The following is a 25,323-nucleotide window of genomic DNA, read 5'->3' on the forward strand; positions in this document are numbered from 1 at the left end:
CTGTTGTTTAGCTCTAATTTGTCCCTAAATGTCTTCTAAGAGCCCAGTGAGCAATGGAAGTGTTGGAGATGTGGCTAGATAATATTAACCTCCCATGGTTTGGTAAATTCTCTGGTTTGGCACCAGTCAGGTCCTGAGGGTGCCGGGCTAGAGAGGTTCAACCTTTAATAGCAACTAGAGTACATATACATATTCTAAAGGAAAAGACATCTCTTTCCTTTGCCCTGATGTGCTACATGTTTCCCTCTCAAGTTTTTTCTATGAATAATTGACCTTCCTGCCCCTCCCCTGCAGGTAGAAATACTGCATCTGATTAGTGATACCCATCTCTCACCTGCAGCTTTTGCAAAGCAAATAAGAAGCATGCTTACGGAATCTTAACACCCCTAAGCCGAGCTATTGGAAATGGCTTTGTCTGAACTCTTTGCAAGTGTCACTATCTTTGCAGAAATACGTCATTAGACTTTCAGCTCTTTGGGGCAGGAATGGTTCCTGTTACGTGTTTGTACCATGCCTAATGCAACGGGGCACCGACCTCTTGGTGCTACTGAAACACAGATAAACAATAATAGCTTAGACACTGATTTATCTCCACCATTGCAACCGAAAGTTGAAGGGTACACAACTTCTATCCATTCCCTGCAGGTGGACGGCAGCACTCATACCTGCATGGCTTCCAAAGCTTCTTTGAGTTGCTGCTTTTCTGGCCGATCAGATGAATGGCTGAGAAGCTCCTGCAAGAAATATTCCAAATGCGTTAGCAAAGTTTCACACACCTCTAGCCAACTCGTGTAACGGCACACACGACAAGACATAAAGCAATTATTGCCTGCCACTGTGAACACACAGCTACAAGCAGTCGGCAGCTTTAAGGAAAGGAACCAGCAAAGCTGTTGGTGCTTAGTGGATTTGTTACACAGAGCTTGCGGGAGGAATTTCACACATAATCAGATTATATGAAAGCTTATTTTATGTTCATTAACTGCCTCTTGTGGCTAACTATTATAGAATTACTCTGGTACTTTAAAAGAGGGCACAAATATTACATTGTGCTAAATAGTCATTGTTTTGTTTAAAGAAAAAATGTTCTGTGCTATCCAATACTGATTCCATTTGCTACGGGAAAAGATCACAGATGCTACAGCAAAAGTGGCCATCGCAAGAAAATTCTTGAGACTGAAACACTTACTTTTAACAAGAGATGATACTTCAAGACCCTTTGCATTGGAACCACCAACAGATCTTGCAATTTAAACTTCCCATCCTGAACCTTTAATGTGCATTCCTAAAACCAAAACAAAATAAATCAAGAGGTGGGAAAACATTCTTCTAAAGCTGCTTTGGTTTGCTTCTGTAAACTCTCAAAGCACAATGCGTTGTTAGTGCCTCATTTTTCCAATAGGGGCACTGAGGCTGGGGTAAATGTCCCAGTTTCATCATATGTACACTACCTCCTATCACTTCCACTCGTGCAGCGCTATTTGTGCTACTGTGCAGGTGGGAGACCTAGGGTTGAGTCCCTTCATACAATGCACACTCAATCTGTGGAACTCCTTGCCAGAGAATATTGTGAAGGCCAGGACTTTAACAGGGCTCAAAAAAGAGCCAGATAAATTAATGGAGGACAGGTCCATCAATGGCTATTAACCAAGATGCGTAGGAATGGTGTCCCTAGCCTTTGTCGGAAGCTGAGAATGGGCAACAGAGGATGGATCACTCGATGATTGCCTGTTCTGTTCATTCCCTCTAGGGCACCTGGCATTGGCCACTGTTGGAAGACAGGATACTGGCCAAGATGGATCTTGGTCTTACCCAGTATGGTCATTCTTATGTTCTTATATACTCTTATTTCCTCTCTCCAGAAGTCAGTACTACTTCTCTGGGTTTCAGAAGTAGTGACTACGCCAGGTGATTCAGGGGCAACCTGGATCAGTTCTGATGGAAATCCTAGCCACAGAGTAGTGACGAGGCCATAGGGAGGGACTGCCTCAAATCTACGTTGGGGGGAAGCGGGGGGGGAGAGGGGGAGAGGGGAGAGGGGGAGAGAGAAAGAAAGAAAGAAAGAAAGAAAGAAAGAAAGAAAGAAAGAAAGAAAGAAAGAAAGAAAGAAAGAAAGAAAGAAAGAAAGAAAGAAAGAAAGAAAGAAAGAAAGAAAGAAAGGCTACGTCTAGACTGAAAGCCTCTTTCGAAAAAGAGTGTCTAGACTACAACCAGTAGTTTTTGAAAAAGTAGTTTGCATTACATAGTGCCTTTTTTCGAAAGCACTTTCAAAAAAAGATTTTCTTCATCGTAAAACGAGGTTTTCCACGGTCGAAAAAACTGCCGCGTTCTTTCGATTTACTTTTGAAAGAACACAGCAGCAGTCTAGATGCAGGGGAAGTTTTTTCGAAAAAAGGCCACTTTTTCGAAAAAACTCTGTAGTCTAGACACACCCACAGAAAGAAAGAAAGAAACTCCCTTATCCCAGACCCCATTACACAGTAAGACTAGAGTGCGTTGTGATTTGCCTGATGTGTTTATTAGACTAGGCAGAGAGAAAGGCTCTGCTAACAAGCAGAAATGTAATTAAATAAGGAGAAATGGATGAACAGCTTGAGGTCACAGCAGCAGTGCTGTGGATACGGGGCACGTTCGGGATGGTAATATTTTGATGTGAGAGCCAGGAGGCGGGGGTTATATAAAACAGTTCAGTTCATAATCGCATTGCTGCATTTGCCCTGCGAATCAGAAGCCATTTGTGGACAATAAAGTAACATGCACAGGCAGCCCTGCAACTTGAGATTAACATCACACACCAAGCAGGAATTTCAGTTGGAAGCAACTAGCAGCTCAAATGGCCTGTCCTTTCTGGCCCCTCTCCCTCACGGAGGCACTGTGAGGACAAAGACAGGAAAGACTGCGAGGTGCTTAGGTACGGCCATGAGGGGGGCCAGAGAAGAGCCTCGACTAATACAACGCTCACCCCTAGCTGATTAGCCCAATCAACAGAGATTCCTATGGCTGTAAAGAGGAAATGGGTTGGCTAGTCTCAATGTCTTAGCCCCAAGGAGCCATTTGGGCACACAACACAGGTCAGAGGACAATTCAGGGTCAGTAGGTCCAGTCTCCACTGGCTTCATTAGGTTGTAACAGCTTATGCCAGGACTGAGTGTGGTCCAAACCCTCTGCTCCAGAGAGGCACAAAACTGGAGCATCCAAGGGAGGAAGGGCGGGGCTAGCGCCAAGTCTGGGCAGAGCCGGCCTGCAATGCACCTGGCTCCAGCACCATGCCCGCCTCTTCCAGAAATTCAGCACCGGCCGCACGGGCTGGTTTTAATGGATCCGAATACCACTGGACTTGATGGGCAGATGCCCACTGCTTTTGGAGTGCGCCCAGAACGTCCCGATGCTGGAGGCAAGGAGCGATTTCATCTTACGGGGGTGGCGCCGTCACGGAGGTCGGGAGGCGACTCTCTCAGGTTCAGGGAGTGGCACCTGGGCCGAAGGTTGTTGGCATAGGCAGCCCGAGCACGCATTTGAGCAATGAAGTGTGAAGAAGTGGGCTTCATGGAGGGAAAGATGGCGGGTGGGAAAGAGAAGATGTGTGGGAAACCTGCTCTCCCAAGCGAGGCCGATCCACTATTGCACCCTTTTTACTGGGGAGATGGGCGGAATGAACCAGGGGCCAATCGCAGCTCTCCCGTGAAGCTCCCTACAGGCATGGAGGGGTGAAATCCTCTGGCTTGTGTTAGGTAGGAGGTCAGAGAAGACAATTCTTCTGGTCTGAAAATCCACCAATCTCCAAATGGGCGTTGAGGATGCTCAAAGGGGACAGTGAATCGGATCTTTTCCTACGAAATCTTTTCCATCATCCCTGGCTGTCATTTACTGGGACACAGCCAGCTGGCTGGGGGAAGACTTTGGGGCCTTCCTGCTATAAAGCCAGAGTATTAAAAAGCGGGGGAAGGGGAGGTTTGAAACACAATCATTAAAACAGTCCAAATATGGTGGCTACGTCTACACTGGCCCCAAATTCCGGAAAAGGCATGCAAAGCAGGTAAGTCAGAATAGGGAAATCCGCGGGGGATTTAAATATCCCCCGCGGATTTAAATAAACATGTCCGCCGCTTTTTTTCCGGCTTGGGGAAAAGCCGGAAAAAAGCGTCTAGACTGGCGCGATCCTCCGGAATAAAGCCCTTTTCCGGAGGATCTCTTATTCCTACTTTCAGGTAGGAATAAGAGATCCTCTGGAAAAGGGCTTTATTCCGGAGGATCGCGCCAGTCTAGACGCTTTTTTCCGGCTTTTCCCCAAGCCGGAAAAAAGCGGCGGCCATGTTTATTTAAATTCGCGGGGGATATTTAAATCCCCCGCGGATTTCCCTATTCTGACTTACCTGCTTTGCATGCCTTTTCCGGAACTTGGGGCCAGTGTAGACGTAGCTGGTGGGTTTAAGCCTTGCACCATGGAGGCCATACAAGTGTAAGAGGCCGATTCTGTCCTCTGCTCCATACGGTGGCTATTAAAAAGCTACAAGGGGGCTAATGGGAACCCCTCTAGCACAGGGCCTGCATAGGGGTGGGAGTGGGAGGTAGATGAGGGGCGTGGGGGTGATGTGCTATGGATATTCTGGGCTGCTTAGCAGCCCAAGTTAAGCGTGCCTCGGCTGCTGTAATTTATGCCAGGGGGCACACTGGCAGACTCATCTTAAGTACTGAAAGCCAGCGTGGAACTACCTTTGCCCGCCAATGCCCTTGTGCTGCCCCAGAATCAGCCCCCATTTCTTTCCTCTTTCAAATCCAAGCTCTTTGGGGATTTTCCGTAATCATTCACACCCAGGAGCAGTTTCCGAACCGCACAAGGAAGTCTCTCCAAGCAAGGAGGCAGAAGACAAAAGCGCTGCCGGACACCCACCTCCCCGTGCATCCACCTCCCCAGTCTCCCTCACCCCCGCTTACCTCCACTTTTTGTCGAAAGTCCTCTTTGTTCACTAGGAGGCTGTTCAGGGTATTTTGGGCGCATTCCATGTGGCTGCAGTACTCGCCATAAATCAGCAGCCTGGAGAGGATTGAAGGGCCAAACGTTTGCCAGTCGTTATTACTCATTATAAAAAAAACCATGGGAATGCGCAAAGCAAACAGCTAGCTCTCCCCTCCCCCCTCGAACCACCCCGCGGAGGATTCGCACTTCTTTACAGCGCTGACGTATTCACAGCAGCGTGTTCGCGCCCGTGTGAGAAATTCGGCAAGGCTGGTGGGGAACGGAAGGGAATTTTCAATTCATCTGCCCTCCCATGACGCAAAGTACCGGGGCTGCTCCCTCCGCTGCTGAGCCCTGGCATAATTCCAACACAGGCCTGTTGACATCCCTGCATCCACGTTTGCGGGGCTGAGGCCAGCTGTTAAGCTATGGTGCACGGCTACCACTCCCCGGCTCTGAATTGCTCTGAAGTCCCTGTTCATGCAGGAGAAAAAGACCTAGGATGATTTTTCATCTGGACACCCCTTCATTTTTCTTCTTTCCACTGACTGAGATGCTCCAATCCAGCCCAGTAGAGGGCATCCGCTTATCCACTGTGCAGTTATTTCTCAGTGCATGCACAGAGATAGGTCTGGCTCAAAACACATCAGGACTTTGGAACAGTCTGGATCTGACTCCAGCTCCTAACTTCCTGCCAAGTTCTTGTCTCTATGGGGTGTGTACTCGAGTCCCAGAGCTCAATGCCCTGGCTATTGTTAAATTGTCATCTGTGCTGCAGAAGCACATAGCTGTCCTTATTATGGGCCAGGAGCCCACTGTGCTAGACGCTGTATAAAACATAGAACAAAAAGCTAGCCCCTACCTCTAACAGCTTGCAATGTGGATATACAAGAACGGCCATACGGGGTCAGAACAAAGGTCCATCCAGCCCAGTATCCTGTCATCCAACAGTGGCCAATGCCCGGTGCCCCAGAGGGAATGAAAAGAGCAGGGAATCATCAAGGGATCCCTCCTCAGTCACCCATTCCCAGCATCTAACAAACAGAGGCTAGGGACACCATTCCTATACACCCTGGCTAATAAATACTGATGGACCTGTCCTCCACGAATTTATCTAGTTCTTTTTTGAACCCTGTTAAAGTCCTGTTAAACATCCTCTGGCAGGGAGTTCCACAGGTTGACCATGTGCTGCATAAAGAAAAACTTCCTTTTGTTTGTTTTAAACCTGCTACCTGTTAATTTTACATGGTGACCCTAGTTCTTACATTATGGGAACAAGTACATAACTTTTCCTTATTCACTTTCTCCACACCAGTCATGATTTATAGACCTCTATCATATCCCCCCTTCGTCTCCTCTTTTCTAAGATAAAAAGTCCTAGTCTCTTTCATTTGTCTTCATATGGGAACCGTTCCAAATCCCTCATCATTTTAGTTGCCCTTCTCTGAACCTTTTCCAAGGCCAAGATATCTTTTTTGAGATGAGGTGACCACATCGATACACAGTATTCAAGATGTGAGTAACATGGATTCTCAGTCCCTTTTTTTAATGATTCCTAACATCTTATACTATCACAATCTTGTAGCTCACAGCTATCAGCAGGTCAGATATATTTAAAAGGAACAGGTTTCAGGTAGGAGCATTTAAATCAATTAATAAAACTGTCCCCAGCAGGAGCGGGCTGAGGCCGGCTGCGGCAGCTGGCGCCCCAGGCGGAAGGTGCGATTAGCGCCCCCGCCTGCATGGCCGTCAATGGCCATGACATCATCATCGGGTGCCCTATCGGACTGCCTAGTCTGCCTAGGCTCCCAGGCCACCCCTGGTCCCCAGGAAGACCCTCCTTCATAGCAGGTTATGAAATGCCCCCGTCAGTGGTCATAAGCAAATATACCGCCTCATGCACCGTATCTCTTACCCAATGATGGCAACGCAAGTCACATTGCTTGCATGCTAAATGGATGCACAAGGGCTATATGAACAATTAGGTAATTAATTAAAACAGTCTAAACATAGAATCATAGAATCCTAGGGTATGTCTACACTACCACCCTAGCTCGAACTAGGGTGGTAGTGTAAACATACCCCTAGAGTTGGAAGAGACCTCAGAAGGTCGAGTCCAGCCTTCTGCCCAAGGCAGGACCAACCCAACTAAACCATCCCAGCCAGGGCTTTGTCAAGCCGGGACTTAAAAACTTCTAGGGATGGAGATTCCACCCCCTCCCTCGGGAACCCATCCCAGTGCTTCCCCACTCTCCTACTGAAATAGTTTCTCCTAATCCAACCTAGACATCCCGCCCTGCAACTTGAGACCATTGCTCCTTGTTCTGCCATCTGTCACCACTGAGAACAGCCTCTCGCCATCCTCTCTGGCACTAGGGGTGTAATAGCGTAGTCGATAAGCTGATTAACCAATAAACAAAAGCTTATAGGTTAATGCTACAGACGACACTCATTTCTCTGCCCCTCCCCTCATAAATTCTTTAGCAGGATGGCCTGCAGCCCACCTCAGTCCTGGCTTGAGATGGGTTTGGGACCCACCCTTGCTGCAGCTCTGCCCTTAAAGTATATTAGGAGCTGGGTGGGCAGGCAGCCCAACTCAGTCCTGGCTCACGCCAGGTCTGGGACCTACCCCCACTGTGGCTCTGCATTTAAAGTGTATTCGGAGCTGGGTGGGCAGGCAGCCCGACTCAGTCCTGGCTCACGCCAGGTCTGGGACCTACCCCCACTGTGGCTCTGCATTTAAAGTGTATTCGGAGCTGGGTGGGCAGGCAGCCCAGCTCAGTTCTGGCTTGCACTGGATCCGGGAGCTCAGACCCGCACCAGATAGGGGCTGCTGCCACCCTGTGCTGCTGCCTCTTTACCAGAGGCAGCAGCACAGGGTGACAGGCAGCCAGTCCATGAGGGGAGCTGGTTTTTAAACTGTATCCCCTCATGGACCAGCTCCTGTCTGGCACCCCATGCTGCTGCCTCTGATACAGCAGCATGGAGTGACAGGGGGCTCCCCAGGAGTGAGGCTGGAGTGCACTGACTACAGAATAGTCAATTAACCAATAAGAATTCATGAGGTTACACGACTATTCAATTTACCATCCCTATCTGGAACCCCCCTTCAGGTTCCAAAGACATGGTGGCCATGGATAGTCACTGAGGCCATGTGGGTTTAAGAGGCCAATTCTGCCCCCCTGCTCCGTACAGCACTTAGCAAAAACCTGCCAGGGGCTCGTGGGAACGCCTCTAGCACAAGCCCGGCATAGGGGTAGGAGTGGGAGGCAGGTGAGGGGTCTGCAGCAGCATCCCAGGAGCACTGGTTATACTATGTATTTAGTTGCCTCCCCAAACTACAGGCAGCCTGTGTAGCTGGGCCTGCCGGGTGTCAAAGCCATGGATGCTGTCCGAGGCACGGGCAAGAATGACGGGGCGACTGCTATTTTAAAGTTCATCTTGTGTCCTGGAGTTTCTCCCTCCCCACACGGTACTTCCCCTCTGATTCATTTCTGCTAACTCGCTTCCCTCGTGTGACCCTATGTAGCTGGGTGTTAAAGCAACAACACTCAGAAAGCCAACTGCAAAAGGTACCGGGGACTTCACTGGTCAGCAGGATACCTTTCTTCCTGGCTGAATGCTACATGCCATGCATTCAAACCAGACATTGCGAGGGGAGGTCAGTACCAAACAGAGGCTCTGGAGGTTCAATAAATATGAAGGTAAATGGTGCGCACACCCTACAGATCCTGCACGCACGCCGCTCAACGCAGAGGCTGCTAAACAACGGGCCCTACTGCAACCAAGTATTTCCTTGAGGTGACAACATAGGCAGCAATCCCCAGGGCATCTTAAGAGGCTTTTCCTCTCCCTTATCACTTCTGCTCTGATCTGCATTTTACACCGGGTTAGCGTGGTAAATTGCAAGAGCAGTTCACGTGCTGCATGAAAGCAACAAAGCAACCGAGAGCTCAGACGGCTTAAAGGTAAAATAACGCCCCCTCCCCACTGTCATTTGAGAAATTAATTTAATTTGTCCAACGTGGCTCACAGCACATCCTGCCAGGGCCATAACACTGCATAACTGGCTTCTGTGACAACGGCCAGGCTTCTGGTGTGCTAATATCCATGCCTATCCTACTGACTTGTATTGTCTGAACTCTTTGGGCCAGCAACATCCATGGTCCAGCATAATTTTAGTTAGCCAGATGTCCACTTTAATGGATGTGGCCAAGTTTCCCACATCCATTAAAGTTTCCCACATTCATTAAAGTTCCATAAAGTTTCTTTACAGCCATCAGGCCATGCTCTCAGGCTACGTCTAGACTATAGGCTTTTTTCAGAAGAAGCTTTTTTTTGGAAAAGATCTTCCGAAAAAACTTCTTCCAAAAGAGAGCATCCACCCTGCAAAAGTGCATCGAAAAAGTGATCTGCTTTTTCAAAAGAGAGCGTCTCCACTGAATGGATGCTCTCTCGCATGTAAGCAGTGATTGCTATGGACAGAATGGCCACCAGGGCACCTGTGCTTTTTCCTCTTTCCTCTTCTTCCGAAAGAACTCCCTCTTCCCCATCCACACACGCCTTTTTGCAGAAGAGCTCTTTCGGAAAAAGGCTTCTTCCTCGTAGAATGAGGATTACCAGTGCCGGAAAAACCCCTCTGTTCTTCCAATTTTCTTGTGGAATAATGCAATTGCAGTGTGGACGTTCCTCAAGTTTCATCAGAAAAATTCTCTGGTTTGGCACCGGTTAGGGACTAGAGAGCGTCCTGTACATGGCTTGTAAGCTCTTTGGGGCATGGAAAATTGATTTTGTTCTGTGTTTCTACAGCACTTAGTGCACTGGCCTCATGGTCCATGACTAAGGCTCTTAGATGAAATGGTAATACAACTAAATCAGAAGGTTTTCCAAACCACAAGCATTCACATTTGATGAACCCACCAATCCCGTGTTAATGCACCTTTTTCATTTAAGGCTCCCCAAGCATTTACTATTATTATTTTAGCTTCCGAACACTCTTGTGTGGTAGAAAAATGATCCCTACTTTACAAACAGAAGCAAAGTGACTTGCCCAAAATCACAGAGCAAGTCAGTTGCAGGAACAGGTAACAGAAATGATGGCTCCTAAATTTCAGTCCAGACACTTAATCACTATATGATATTTCTTCTGTGGTAACAAAATATTCAGAAAGGACTCTGAAATTAGTATTATTTGCACGACCATAGAAAACTAGAGGCCTCAACTGAGATTAAGGCCCCACTGGACCAGGTGCTGTACAGACACCAAGGCCTTGTCTTCAGTCCATGAAAAATTGACATTGCCGCGCTTGGTCTTCCGGAGTTTGATTTAGCGAGTCTAGTTAACACTCGCTAAATCAAACTCAGAGGGTGCCCCAGCCAGTATCCAATACTCCTGCTCTTGCAAGGAGTCAGGGATGCTAAGCTCGGCTTAAGATGAGGTATTCTACCTAGCTGGAGTTGTGTACCGTAAGCCAAGCTGCCAGGTCTAGTGTAGGAACAGTCCCTGCCACAAAGAGTTTACTGTCTATAGGGTTGCGGAGAAACTTGCTGGGCTTTGGCCAAGGAGGGAGGGGCCTGTCTCCGTGTCCGCAGAAAGGGCAGAGCCTTAGGAAGAAAGGGTGGAGCTAGGACTAGCCTCCCACAGCCAGCCTGGGGGGCTCCAGCGGTGATTTAAGGGGCGCTGGCAGCTGGGAGCCAGGGGCCCTTTTAAATCACCAGGCTCCAGGGCAGCTGCCCCTCCCCTTGCTGTGAGTGGCCTTGACTGTCCAAATGGATTAGACAGACAAAAGGTGGAAAAAACCAGAGTATTTGATCCTGCACGCACATGTTGGAGCTGGGGTACATGAGAAGTCTCACCATCAAACAACCCTGTGCAGGCACGGGGCCTAAGGGACCCAACTAAATGCATGCTGTTGTACATCAACAGCTCGGGTACTTTTCCGGGCAAGAGGGGTCAACAGAGTTGGAACGTCTGCATCTTTCAACGCCAGACCAGCAGAGAGGGCTGGAAACTGACCGGCTGACTTACACATCCCGGGGCAGATGCAAAGAGTCAGGGCATGTGGTGGATTCCTTTTTTAAAAATTTAAATCCTAAATCCCACTAATCCTATATGTTCCCCCCATCTCCATCCCTCCTACCCATTCGGTGTATTGCACCTGGTTAAAACAGGACATGTGCAACTGCCTACGGTAACTCAGCCATTATTTCAGAGGCCGGTTATGTGCTAGGGGAGATCCCAGTATCCCTGACCTGTGTCAGCGTGTAAATCTGCGATTCTCTAACCCAGCCGCATAATTGAACGGAGAGATTTATGGAACTCTCAATACCCGATGAAGCTGCAGCCAATACAGATTATTCCTCTGACTTTTTTCCCTTAACAACATCTCAACATGTGCCGTAATATGCAGCCAGTTTAAAAGGGGCTCCCAGAACATAAATTTAAATCTCCGTCTGACATACGAGATTTACAAAGCGTTTCGTTTTTTAAAAAATCCACAATGCACAGGAGCAATGCATCATGCTGCTGGGGAGCCTTGGAGGGCAGTGGAAAAACAGGAGTAGAAGAACACAGAGGCCTTAGAAACAGGGGATACCTGCCCAGTAGTTAAGAGGTAAGCAGAGCTCGCTGCTGGGGAGCCTTGGAGGGCAGTGGAAAAACAGTAGAAGAACACAGAGGCCTTAGAAACAGGGGATACCTGCCCAGTAGTTAAGGGGTAAGCAGAGCTCTATTTAAATCTACTCACAAGATTGCCAAACTTTCCGTTTAAATTGTTCCCCTCTGATTCTAACCCAACAGGTCACCTCTTGGCCTACGCTTTTGGCTATATCATCTGAACCCCAGGACTCCATGTCTGCTAGTGTGGTCTGGCCATCTAGCGGTAACAACGAACCATGGTATCAAATAACAATTTGCTCTGCTCATGCAAGGATCTCAGAGCACTTTGTGCACAGTAATGAAGGTTAATTTCACCACCCACCATAGGGAGGCTAGGCCAGCGTTCAGAGCTAGGGGATATCTCGACGGCATCCTTATCACCTCACCAATGTGTTGTCTCAATTCTTCCCTCAAAACAGCACTTGGATACAGAGTTGTCCTTAGTTGTACACAGAATAGGCAGATGCGTAGGGCACCTGAAAATTTGGGGCACCACTCGATCTTAATGTCCATCCTCCTGCCTCTTCCTACCCCTGGTCTGTGGCTCTGCTTTTTCCAGAGACGATCTAGTTCACTTAAAACAGAAAAAGCCCGCCAGAGCGATTAGCAGAATCCCGGGAAAGAGCCATTTGAGTGGTACTGAAGCCATTCAACGGGCATTTACCAACCCCAGGTACAAAGGGCTTTAGTTCAGAATTTGCTTTCAAACAATTTTGTTGGTGTGTTGCTGAAGATTCCAAAATCACGTCTCTAAAAAATAGTTGTTCCCCCGAGCTGCCATTGGACATGGAGGCACCATTTCATAGAACTACGGAGGGCCCCAGAAATCCTAAGGACGACCCTGCAGGATACTCAGGAAATCCTGCCTCCCCCATGAAGTCAATGGCCAAATTCCCCTTGGGTTCAACACAGCCCGGATTTCACCCGCCACACAATTTTTAAAATTCCACCTCGCTCTATTAAAAGCCCATTTCAGTGGCCCCTACAAGCAGCTTTAATGCATCGATACCACCGCGAGCCCCTAGCGAACGCCAGAGCATTATGCAGAGGGCACATGGAGTAGCTATGAACCTATTTACAAGGGAAATATTAGATTCTCTTTCTGGAACAGAGGCGGTTGCACAGAACTTGCTCTCCTGGGGGGAGAAGGGGCAGCGCAGTATTTGGTGGGATCTGGAAGCCTCGAGAGGCACTGCTCGGCAGGGAAACAACAACTTCTAATGGAGCCTCCTCTTCGTGTGAAACACACATTGAAAACTTCTTGAGTGCACTTTCTCCTTACCTCAGCACAGCTCACCCTAGCAGGGAGGTTCCCATAGGCCAGGTTGGGGGAGGGGGGGAGGGCTTTACATTTCACTCTTACGCAAATACAGAGTAAGAATGCCTGGCAACAAATTCACCCCAATGGTATCTGCTAAAGCCATAAGCATGGAACAGGAGCCGAGTAACTCAAGCGGACCTCCCCTTCTGCCTGGAAACCAAAGCCCCTGTGCTAGTGAGAAACAACATGACGCATGCCCCACTTCCACAGATCAGTGTGGCATGGAAGAGGGAACACGCCCTAAAAGCACCATGCGGGCATCTCCTGTGAATAAAGGTGAGTAGTCTGTGTAAGGGAGGAGAGAACGACAATGGAAAATGGACCCACACAGAATAAGAGCCAGGGCCAATAAGTAGCTTATACCATTCAACGTACATAAATCTTATGAGGCTTAGGATAAAAGCAAAGGAAGGGAATACGCCTTCAGATGTCATTCGCTAGAGGCCCTGAAAAGGAGAAGGATTTTCAGATTATAGTGGAGGGGAAAACCTATCTGAGAACTTTGGCAGAGTGAAGAAACCAAACCCCAAACCAGACACAGCTGTTCTGCTTTGAACATTATTAACTGTAGCCTTTTGTAATGGACAAGCAGATTGTGAATATTATATACGGTGCTAGTCACTGTATTGAAAGGACTGGAAGCTATAGAGGATCAGCCACAAATGGCAACCACAATGACACAGGGGCTGGAAGGTTGGGGGTGTTCATAAAGGCTAGGAGAAAAATTTTTTTGGTGAACAGACATAGTTCAATGGCTGAACTAACCACTGAAAGGGATTTAATCACGTCTGTCTCTGTTTTCTACAGAGCTGCCCTCGTGATACAAGTCTACACTCCACATTTAGGGTGCTTCTACACTGCAGGCCTTAACTGGAAATAAGCTACGCAAATTGAGTAGCTTATTTCAAAATAGGGAGCTTCTACACAGCTTTAATTCGAAATAGAGCCCTCTTCCTCCAACTTCCCTTATTCCTCGTACAGTGAAGGTTATAGGAGTTGGAGTAAGAAGTTCCCTAGCTTGACAGTATTTGGACACTATTTCGAAATAACTGCCTGCTGTGTAGATGCCAACACAGTTATTTTGGAATAGTGTTGCAGTGTAGACATACTCTCCGATTCCAGAGATGCTTCCTAGTGAACAGTCAGCTCACCATGAGGAAACAATTGTCTTTGGCAACCAACACGAATTTGTTTGCTTTCCTGTGAGGGTGATGCATTAGAAAGAAATACTGATGGCGCATCTTCCTTATAGCCAGTGTCCTGAACCTGGGAGGTTTAGGGGCACCTTTGCTATCGAAAACATTTCACAGGCAAAAAGGGAGAGGAACTCTTGTCTTATCCCCTGACCAGAAATTGACAGAGTTTACTTTGGGCCTTGTCTTGCACATTTGCACTTCCAATTTTTCACATTGCAAGGCAGTGAGGAGCTACGCCTCTTTGGTTGACGTGAACGGTACCGAGGCTTCACTCTGTGGCTTGTGGTTTCTCTCCTCCCTCCCTCCCTGCCAGCTGCCCCAAGCACATTGCAAATGTGAGCAGAAGAAACTGCCCTCTGGGGCAGGTGGGAAGAGTTATAGCACCAAAAGCTGCACGAGAAGCAATCACCTACTCAAACTGTAAAGCACTAATTGACTTTCAGCAAGAAAACCTGCTCCCTTCCAAAGGACCGCTTCCTCCCCCCCACCTCCAGTTTTCCGATGTCGCTAGGCAGTGCTGTTTGACCCATTTCTATCATCTCTCAAGGGTTGTGACAAATACCCCTCTCCCCCCTCCCAGAAAATCAGCCATTGGCATTTCGCTGCTTGGAACTTTCTGTAGCATTCACCAGAATAGGAGCTTGAAACAGTTTAATTTGGAGAGTTTCCTCACAGGGCCTTTGGGGGGGGGGGGCAGGAGAGGGATGGAGAGAGGATTAAATACAAGCACTTTATTTATTTCCTGCTTCTGTGTCATATTGATGCTAGAAAGAACTAGCCTCCTGCCTTTAAGCTATTCACTTTGATCGCCTTAGCAGGGGAGCTAATTCAAGGTTAATCCCAGGGACTGAGCTGCTGCCAAACACAATGCAGTCCTAAGGGGAGGGGAGTCAGAGAGGGACAGTAACTGGACAGGGTCATATAACAGAGGTCTTACTGGGTTAGACCAGCGCTCCATTTATAGCCTAGTGTCCTGTCTTCTAAGGGTATGTCTAGACTACATTGCTCCCGGTATGCCTCGTGAAAGGCTTCCCTTGTCGACGGCGGCGTGTCTAGACTGCCCCGCTGTGCCCATCAGCACAGTGGCCATTTTGATGTAAATGAAGCGGCGATTATTTAAATCGCCGCTTCATTTTGCTATGTCTAGTAAACTCATCTACATGGCTCCGTCGATGGAGCCAGGTAGTCTAGACATACCCTAACAGGGCAATTCATTGAGTGATCCATCCTGTCGTCCAAGTCCAGCTTCTGACAGTCAGAAGTTTAGGGACATCCAGAACATGGGATTGCCTCCCTGAACTTAATTGCCACTGACGGCAGCCCCCGGGAGCTATTGTCCTGGGGCCTGGGGCTCCCAGACGCCACTACTACTATGACAGCCATAGCAGCCTGCAGCCACAAGTCCTTTAGAATCAGCACCAAGACACCGGGCAGCGGGCTCTGAGTAGGGTTGCCAGGTTTTCGCCTGGACTATCTGTTACTCGGGTCCCCCATTTGTTAAAAAGCCAGAAAATACTGGACATGTGAAATGTCCGGTATTTCCTGTTTCCCTCGAACGGAAGCCCGATGGGGACAATTTTCCCTGCCACGTCAGGGGAGTGAGGAGCGCGGGGCCATTTAAGGCGCAGTGCCCTTTTTTTCCCCTTAACTTTGGTCTCCCCGCTTTTTTTTTCCTCAACAGAATTTTTTTCCTGGTGTTTTTTTTGGGGGGGGGGAGGGAGTGGGAGGGGTTGTTCAGTATTTTTGGTTAAACCACCTGGCAACCCTAGCTCTGAAATCTGGAGGGAGGTGGGAGAGGGCATCTTCCAGGGGGCACTGGGAGCTGGCTGCCCTGCCCTTTCCACTCTAGGCCCCGCCCCTTCCTAGAGTAGTGTTGCCAGATACTTTCACAAAAAATGCCAAACACGGTGGGAAAAAAATTAGTTGAGCAAAAGAAACTGCACACACACAAAAAAAAAATCACTGTGCCTTTAAATCCCCAGGCTCCCCGCGCCTCCCACCCCTGCCAGACGCGGCAAAAGAAGAATGTCACAAACAGCCTTTCATTCGAGAAAATAGAAAATACTGGACATTTTACATGTCCGGTATTTTTTTTTTAACCGGACAGAGGCTGCAAATACCAGACAGTCCGGGCCAATGCCAGACACCTGGCAACCTTATCCAGGAGAATGGAGCCAGCCCCTCCCCCAGGGGGCTGACAAGCCTGTCAGCTCCCCTGGTTGACCGACCGACCCTCCAAAAACTTCTCTCGTTCTTTTTTGAGCCTAGTGATCTTTCTGGCCTTCACATCACCCCCGCGCAGGAAGTTCCACAGGCTGAGTGGGTGTGAAGTACTTCCATATGTTTGTTTGAAATATGGTGTCTATTCATGGCAACAGCTGACCCAGAGTTCTTGTGTGACGTGAAGGGGTAAATGACACTGATCTACTCATTTTCTCCATGCCATTTACGATTTTATAGACCCCTGGTTTGGGGGGGCCTTCACACCGAGGCCTGAACTGGAGAACTTTAGAGCTAAATTCACAAACTGTTACTGCTTGAGTTAACGAGCCAATACATGCCCAGTAACAGACCCCTCTCCTCTGTGGATCCGGCTCATGGGGCGCACTGTAGCACACAGTCCTGAACGGGTCACGCTGATTCATGGCTGAAGACTACGAAGTCCCTACCTGACAACGTGACAGGGGACGTATACCTTGAGGCATCTGCTCTTTTGAAGAGGATCTCAAACCGCTTTGAGCTTGGAAAAATTCCCCGATGAAACACGGCTCCATACTCTAATCTTCCTTGAGATCCCAGGAACTCCACTATCAGTCTCAGATGTAGGAGAAAGGATGTGTGCAGAGTTTTGGGACATGATCGTCACTCCAGAATAGGCCTTAAAAAAAATCTCTGGCATTGTGCCGGCCTTCCAATTCACCCACTGCTTAAACTCACCCGGCTAATCATGACAGCTGCTTACAGAAATGTTGGGTGGCTGTCCATGTGGAAAGCTATATGTGCTAGAGGAGTTATAAAATGATGCCTGAACTGTTAAGGGATTGTTATTTAGGGCACAGAAGTCTGACAAAACAGCAGGTTCAGGAATTCTTAGCATTAAGCATTCAAAGAGGCAGTCAGCCTCTACCAACCTGGGTCAGTCTCTCTCTGATTGTTCGTGCAATATTAACGATCTAGAACCTCACTTATATATGTACCGTGAGCAAGATATTTCCAGGCCCGTTGTGCCTTCAAAATATGATTGTTGTGTATGGGATACTTATCCTTTCACAGCTCGCTCTCAGCTTGTGTATGTCTCACCTCGCATACATGTCAGAAGGCCTGGGGTTTTTGTCTGTGGATGTAGAGGCCAAGAGCAATGCACCTGGCACCCTAGGTACGTGAACGGTTGTGCCATTGACTGGCTATATCACATGGATTTGATGTCACACCCATACATGGGTAAAAATGTAAGTAAACAAGGCAACTGTGTGCACAAATGGGCAACTGTACATGCAAATGCACTTTTTAAAATGTATACATCAAAACACGAATGCAGTGGTTCCCAACCCTTTTTACACCGTGGACTGGCAAACCCATTCACAAACTTTTTGGCAGATCAGTAACATTTTATGAATATGCAAATATGCAAATAAAATATTACTGGTCTGCCAAAAGCCTGGCCCCCAGAGCCACTGCAAACAGCTGGTTTCAGCTCCATCAGCCCCCCACATCTTAAGAGCCCTGGCTGCCGGAGGAGCCATCATGGCCACACAGCTCTGGCCATGGGCACCAGACGAGCAGCCGCCATGGCTGCCAGAGGAGCTGCAAGCCGCCTGGGAAGCAGTTCTGGCTCTGGCCTCAGCTGGGGCCTCCGGAGTAGCCATGGGCCGCCCACGACACGGTTCCGTCTCTGGCCACGCCCACTGGAGCAGCTGTGGGCCGCTTGCCACATAACTCTGGGTCTGGGCAGAACAGCCACGACCTGCCACGCAGCCTGCAGCTCCGGCCCTGGGGAAGGGCTGAAGCTAGGACCAGGGCCACGTGGCGGCTGCCTTGCTGCTCCTGGGAGATGGGGCAGCTGCCCACCATGTGCTCCCATCCCGGAGCAGCTACTGTGTGGCTCTGTTGAGGAGATGTCCAGGTTCTCACAGGGAACACTGGCTGGACAGTATACCCAGCGCCGGCTCCCAGAGCCACCGTGGCCTGGCAGCCAGTGGTTTGAGGACCGGCACCGCTGGTTACGTCTCTCTACCTGCCACCACTAAGCCCACTTGGCGGAACATGTCCAGCACCAAGTGGCCTTAAACCAGAGGTAGCCGGGGGGAACTCCCCCTGTACAGGGGAAGTCTTTGTTGGAAGTGAGCTGGTCTTTCACCAGCCAGCCCCACCAACCCAGGCATTAGGGGAAGGAGGGGGATGCTGGGGCGGGGCGTGGGGAGACAGAGCTCTGCTATGCCCAGTACAACTCTGGCATACGGTCTCTGAGGGACGTTACCTGAGCGGTAGAGCTGCCCCTCTCTGGAGCTGCAGCCAGTTTCCTGAGGAGCCCATTATATTAGAGAGAGAATTAAGAGGCACGCTTCTTCCCCACCAGTTACGGGGCAAACTGACAGACATCTCTTTGCCCTTTTGCACCATGCTAAGACTATGAGGAACCCCTGTGGCCAGCAGCTAGACAAATAACCATGTTTCCTAACTACACCCAAGGCTGTGTGCTCCACATGCCCACAGCTGCTGGGTTAGGGCCTGGTGGCTTCTTCAATAGACGACAGGAAACCCCACTAGAGGGCTCCCAAACTATTTAAAGGGACACCAGCCAATGCCGTACATGACACATTCCTTCCGCTGGTGAGACCGACACACACAAACACACACACACAACCCTGCAGCATACACATGCCCCGCTCCGACCCTTCGGCAGCCAGCTGGCAGTTCGATGGGACGTCTCTTTTCAAAGCCCAAGGTTCTGCCGGGAAAACCTCAAATAATTGCCAGAGCTGGAGAAGTGACAGGCCTTTCCATCCGAAGCTCGTCAGCGCTCCGCCGGGCCTATAGGTTCCCTCGCCCCAGCTTCCAAACCCTTCTGGGAACAGCAATCACTTTAAAGCAAGCCCCTTCCCTCCTCACCCTGAGGCTGGGCAGAGCTCAGCAGCAGGCTCAAGCTAATCTTTGGGAGCGAAGAGGGAAATGAGGGCCTGAAAGATCAGATTGGCAGCTGCCTGGTGTGACGTAGCGGGGGGGGGGGGGGGGAGTGTTGTCCACTCTGGTGACTCTGGATCCACTCTGGTTTTGCATTCACTGGTTGCTTGTTGTGCAGGGTGCGCCCCCTACTGCCCCATGCTGGTCTGCAGCGACTCTGTGTGCAGTGCCCAGTCGGGGTTGGGACCCTGAGGGGAGGCACGTAGGAAATGGCCCAGCCACCTCACACCTGGGCTAGGTGGAGGAATGTGAACAACGCACACGGCTGAGAGACCAGTTGCTGGGAGGTGAGTTAGTCTCAGCTGGGCTAGGGGGAGTGAGGATGTTTTCGACCAAGGAAGGGGGTCAAGCCCCTTTCCCCGAGAGGAATAAGGCTTTCTGCCCTGGCCCCTGTGGTAACATCGCTCCTGAGCTAAGCCGTGTCTCTGAGCAGCAATAAAACCTTCTTCTCTACTGGTTGGCTGAGAGTCGTTTCTGGCTGTGGATGAGAGTGAAGGATCAAGGGCTTCCCGACGCGCCATCACACCTGGAACACACAGCTCTGGGCTGGGGGCGTTTCTCTTGCTGCGAGTGCACCAATGGTGATACTTAAAAGATGCACCAGATGCAGAGGTGACACTGGATAGGTCTGCACAGTACGGGAAGGTGTGACTGTGGCATGGGCAGGCAAACCAGAGCAACCTTTAAAGTAGTTTGCACACGTAACACAGTCGTCTAGATCAGCGGTGGGCAACCTGCAGCCCACAGCCCACATGTGGCCCGTCGGGGTTCTACGTGAGGCCCATGAGACATTTTGTTCATTGCTGCCCACGCGCAGATTGTGCTGGTTTTTATCCACATCGGTTTTTACCTACCGATATTACTAACACACCCGTAAAGCCAGGGCCCATGGAGCGAGGTGCGGGCTGGTTGCACACAACACTGTCTGCAAGAACCAGGCGCTCCCTCTGCGTCCAATCACAGCGCTGCTACAGTGCCATCGGCACCACCCGCAAATTCTAGGCACACAAGTGCAGTGAGCAAACTACCCTATCTTGGGAGACCATCTTGATTATGACAATCTTGTGGCCCCGAGATGAAGGAGGGCCATTCATATGGCTCACCCCTTAGCCTTGGTTGCCCACCGCTGATCAAGGTGCAGAGGCACAGGGTAGCCACCCAAGTACAAGCCAGCTGAGGAGCCTGCCTGCTAGCCCGCATGCACTCCAGTTACAGCCAGTGCTGAAGATCATGTCACTGCACCTACACCACTATGGTTACCCAAGCTAGCCACTATCAAATCATCAGACAACCTGAGTGGAGCAAGCCTTTAGCCCAACAGGCCATGGCTGAACTGGGGATGTTACCTGTTCTTTCCCTTTCCAGGGTGAGACCAGGTCAGTGTGGACAGCGATGCTGTGTGCATTAGGCCAGATAAGAAAGGAGAGGCTTCTCTCCAATTTAATAACGGTAATAAAAATGCCCCTTCAAAACTCCTGCTCCACATGAGTGATTAAAACTCTCTGAAAGACAGTTCTGAGGAATGGTTTGGTATCTAAGGTCTCTGGAGCCTGCGCGAGGATTTGCAGCTGCCAGTCAAGATCAGCTGCTCACAGCTGGAGGTCTGATTAATTGTTGTGTGTCTGGAAGGTTTTCAGGCTCTTCCAAAAAAAAACCCAAAAACATTATTTGTGAATTCCTTTTGAGATTGGGTGAGCAAGTTCACATGCACACAGATGCATCAGCCACCTAACTACCTCTCCTCTCCCAAGCTTTTATTCCTCAATTAACAGCAGCAAACATTTATGTAGAGGGTCCCCCACACTTACAGGCCTTTAGGTGCCTCACATGAGAGTAAGGATAACTCAGACACAACAAAAACAAAAGCACCTGGGAGTTTTCAGAAAGAGATTGCAAAAACCTCTGAGGCCAGGTCTACACAACACCTGGAAGGTCAGCTTAAGGTACACAACTCCAGCTGTATCCACAGCAGGTCGATGGGAGAAAAGCTTCCATCGAGTTCCCTTACTCCTCATGACAGCGAGGAGTACTGGCACCAATGGGAGTACCCTCAGTGTTTGATTTAGAGGGTCTTTACTAGACCCACTAAATCAAACCTTGGAAGATTGATCGCCAGAGCGTTGATCCTCCAGTAAGTGGCAACGTGGCCTCAGTAAACTGTATCTGGTATACTATGTTGGAGAGGGTCCAGAGGAGGGCAACCAAAATGATTAGGGGCTGAAGCACATGGCCTATGAGGAGAGACTGAGGGATTTGGGTTTGTTTGGTCTGCAGAAGAGAAGAGTGAGGGGGGATTTGATAGCAGCCTTCAACTTCCTGAAGGGAGGTTTCAAAGAGGATGGAGAAAGGCACAGTAGTGAGGGATGGCAGAACAAGGAGCAATGGTCTCAAGTTACAGTGGGGGAGATCTAGGTTGGATATTAGGAAAAACTATTTCCCTAGGAGGGTGGTGAAGCACTGGAATGGGTTGCCTAGGGAGGTGGTGCAATCTCCATCCCTAGAGGTTTTTAAGTCTTGGCTTGACAAAGCCCTGGCTGCGTTGATTTAGTTGGGATTGGTCCTGCCTTGGGCAGGGGGCTGGACTTGATGACCTCCTGAGGTCTCTTTCAGCTCTATGATTCTATGTGTTCGAAATCCCGACCTAGACGATACAGCCCAGAATGGCTTCCCAACGTGACAGGACCAGAACATTTCAGGACAAGCAAAGCCAGGAATCAGGGGATCAAAACAAAGTCAGTAATGTTTATGGAATTTAAACAAAAAATAGTTTGGCATTCTTTTCCTCAAAAACCTATTTTTTAATCCAAAGCCATTGACTTTCTAAAAGCAGCCTCCTAAATAATGGACTCTCTGACCCCGTAGCTTGCTATTAATGCAGATGGTATTTCTGGAGTTATTGACTTCTGAAAGGCATTTCCACGTCTAGACACTGGCTGAATCACACAGCAGTAACACCCTGGCGTTATTCCACAATAAATCAGGCCTTTGATTATTATTAAGGATATTATTAAGACTTTCATTAACCTTATCTGCATGTTCCTGGATACTCCAGTTTGCAGCTGCCAAAACTTAGACTCCTCTGTGTAACTTAATCTAGGCTTTAAATCTATTAATCCTCCCATAGGTGCAGGATGTCAGCAGCGCCAGATGGAGGAGAGAACAGTCGCTTTGATCTGTCAGACCGAGGTGCCCTCTGTAGACAAAGGAAATGATTCTGCAAGGGTGCAGCGTGTCCTTAACTCTCCCTGACCCTTTGCATCCTGCAGGAGGAGACCCCAGTTAAACACTCAACGGCGAGGAATGATTCTGCCTCCGCGAAGTCACGGGCTGTCATCTTTATTCTCCCGGGGCTCTTACAGATGAAAGCATTCGCTGCAGGATGTGCAGGCCCTAGGACGGCCAATCCAGGCTGCGGCACAATAAGGTCTGGGAAAGACTTAGCCAGCGCTGCCTTTGAATGAAGACCTCCACACAGGCCTCTCTCCCCCTGGGTCCTAGAACACTCGAGGGCTTAGCAAATATAAGGAGAGCGCCAGTCACGCAATACGGCCAGGAACATGGTGATATCATGGTGTCTGGGAAGAAAATGGGTATAGGACAATCTCCCCCACATGATGTTTCCCTTGAAGCTGCCGTTCCTTTACAGGGGGGGCTAAGTGCGGTCTGGGATAATAGCGCAGAACAAGAGGTTGTACTCACAATGACCAAACTGCCTGGCCTTTGACGCACACTGCGGCACAGGTGTTTTGGAAGGAGACCGAAAGGACTAGAAAAAGAACCTGGAGTCTACACCAGGCTCCCGCTGAATGTGGTTCGTCAGGGCAAGCTGCTGGCGGCCCACCGAGAGTCTCGGTGGCTCCCGGTGGCTGCGGTGTAGCGTTCCCAGCTGATGGGCACCATGGGAAGCAGCGGCCTGGCCCGGTGACCGAGAACGGCCAATTGCAGCCACCGGGAGCTGTAAGCAGCGTCCACGGAGGACACTCAGGTAAATAAACCATCAGGTGACCAGGCCAGCAGCTTACCCTGATGCACTGCATCTGGCCTGCAGGCCGGAGATTCCCTACCTCTGCCCTGCACTGATAGGGAATTAACCCAGCATTGAGACCTTCCTCCCAGCGTAGCTTTCTTGCACCATCTACACAGCGGGAACCCTGAATGTCCAATGTTTCCGAGGAATTTGTTTAGGCTTCTGCAGAGTCCTGAGGATGCTGCCAAGGACTGGGGGAGCTGTTTAAACTTCGTGGTGCATGCAGGTGAGCTTTTTACGCACCTGTGTCAGCTGGTATAAATCAAGTGAGCTCCTTTTTCCATCTATAACTGACTTACCCCCAATGAGGATCTAGCCAGTGTGTCATGAAATAGTAATGGCTTATTTTGGGATAGACCCTCCTCTTTCTTCATGTCTCCTGCCCATCTCATGCCGCCTCCTATCGTTCTACCATTTACCAGACAAATTCCCCCCAACTGATGGCCAGAAATCCTGTTGGGCAGCAGCTAGGTATGATAAATGCAGCACATTCTTTCAGGCCCTTTCCTGCCCATGGTGGGAAATGAAACTAATAAAAAACTAATCAAAGCTATGTATGAGTGTCAGTGTTCCCTGTAAGCTGCGCGCTTAGGAGGCCTCCCAAGAAAGATTCAAATGCCACCCAGCTCACTAGCAGAGTGCCTACAGCCGACAGCATGTGTTTCTACTGGTGGTGCACATCTGTACTTGCCTCACTGCACATAACACAATTTATTCCACACACAGGTGAAAAAAAATGAGAGGGCACCATGATAAGCAGGGCGCCCGGGTCCATCAAGGTCAGTGTAATTCTTTTCAATATTTTTCACTCTCAGATTATGCCTTGTGTGGGCAATGCTCAATCCGGGTTCAAATTTTAATCTTTATCAAAATTAGAGCTTCCAGCATGCTGGCGTTGCCTTTCATTCTCTTTACCTTTCTTTGAATTCCAGAAAAACTTTTGCCAGGCTGCTTCCTCCAGACATCATAGAGACATCGATGGCTCTCAGGAAATTGAAGTGCACTTTAATTAGGTCCTAATGCAACAAAGAGAAATCAATACATTAAAGATGTCCAAACTCTGTGCACAAGCCTGTAAAGGGGTTAGTTAATGCATATGCACTTCTTTAAGCAACCGTGCAGTCATTTTTTGGCTTTGTCTAAACTTAAACTCCTACCGCAGCAGGTCTCCTGTTGGCTTAGGTAACCTATGTCCCCGAGAGGCAGTGGCTAGGTAAAGAAAATAATTCTTCTATTGAGTTAGCCTTGGCTAAACCAGGGGTCAGGTCGGCAGAGCTGTGTCTGTCAAGGTCGTGGATTTTTCACCCTCCTGAGAGAGAGAAGTTCCCAGTGTAGACCAGCTCTTTGTTTATTAACTGTTTTAATTCAATTGACTCCAGCGAGAGATCTCCCTAAATCACCACAAAGACGAGGGTGTAATTAAGCTGGAGGGTTCTACAATGATAAATGCACATCGGGGTTCTGTGCATATTAAACTCCCATTACTAGGTCTAGGGGGAGCAGTCTAGCAGCACTCAGTAACCTGACGGGACACAGCAGGGAAAGCCCACCCGATGCAGCCTTCTCCAAGAAGGTGGAAAGTGAAGCAGTGACTGCCCTGACCCTGAAATGATTTACACGATGGGCCTATGCTGATAATGGGAGAAATGTGTCTGGCCCCCTTAGTTAGGAAATCTCAACTGCTTAATTGCAACACCCTGGGATGCTTCCACTGCCACCTGCCAAGGGATCCTAAGAACCACGCCTCCTTCACTTGTGCGGAGCGAACCAGCCGCGAAGGTGCATCACTGAACTTCCCTGATGAGCCCCAACGTCTCCATTAACGAGGCTCATGCTGTTCTCCAGTGCTGCCAGCTGTCTTAGACGGCGCTGGCATGAGAGATGAGTCGTTCATCTTCTCACCAGATGGCATTTAGGGGATAATACGGTGGCCACCTGGTAAGGGAGGAGGATCTGGCCATATGTGGAGACCAAGGCAGATTA

The 25,323-nt window shown here is 49.2% G+C and overlaps 1 protein-coding gene across 3 annotated transcripts in view; it reads right to left on the reverse strand.

The window, feature by feature from the left end:
• VAV2 (vav guanine nucleotide exchange factor 2) overlaps positions 1 to 25,323 on the reverse strand; it is a 412,625-nt gene that overhangs the window by 42,993 nt on the left and 344,309 nt on the right. For all 3 annotated transcript variants that reach the window (XM_089772904.1, XM_075905174.2, XM_075905173.2), the window contains 4 exons: positions 24,256 to 24,356; positions 4,936 to 5,035; positions 1,190 to 1,285; positions 666 to 734 (listed from right to left, as the gene is read on the reverse strand). In XM_089772904.1, the coding sequence (XP_089629030.1) occupies positions 666 to 734; positions 1,190 to 1,285; positions 4,936 to 5,035; positions 24,256 to 24,356 (366 nt within the window). The remainder of the gene's footprint in view (positions 1 to 665; positions 735 to 1,189; positions 1,286 to 4,935; positions 5,036 to 24,255; positions 24,357 to 25,323) is intronic.

The sequence above is a fragment of the Pelodiscus sinensis genome, chromosome 23, assembly GCF_052426305.1.
Source record: "Pelodiscus sinensis isolate ZL-2025 chromosome 23, ASM5242630v1, whole genome shotgun sequence".
In the NCBI taxonomy this organism is placed as follows: Eukaryota; Metazoa; Chordata; order Testudines; family Trionychidae; genus Pelodiscus; species Pelodiscus sinensis.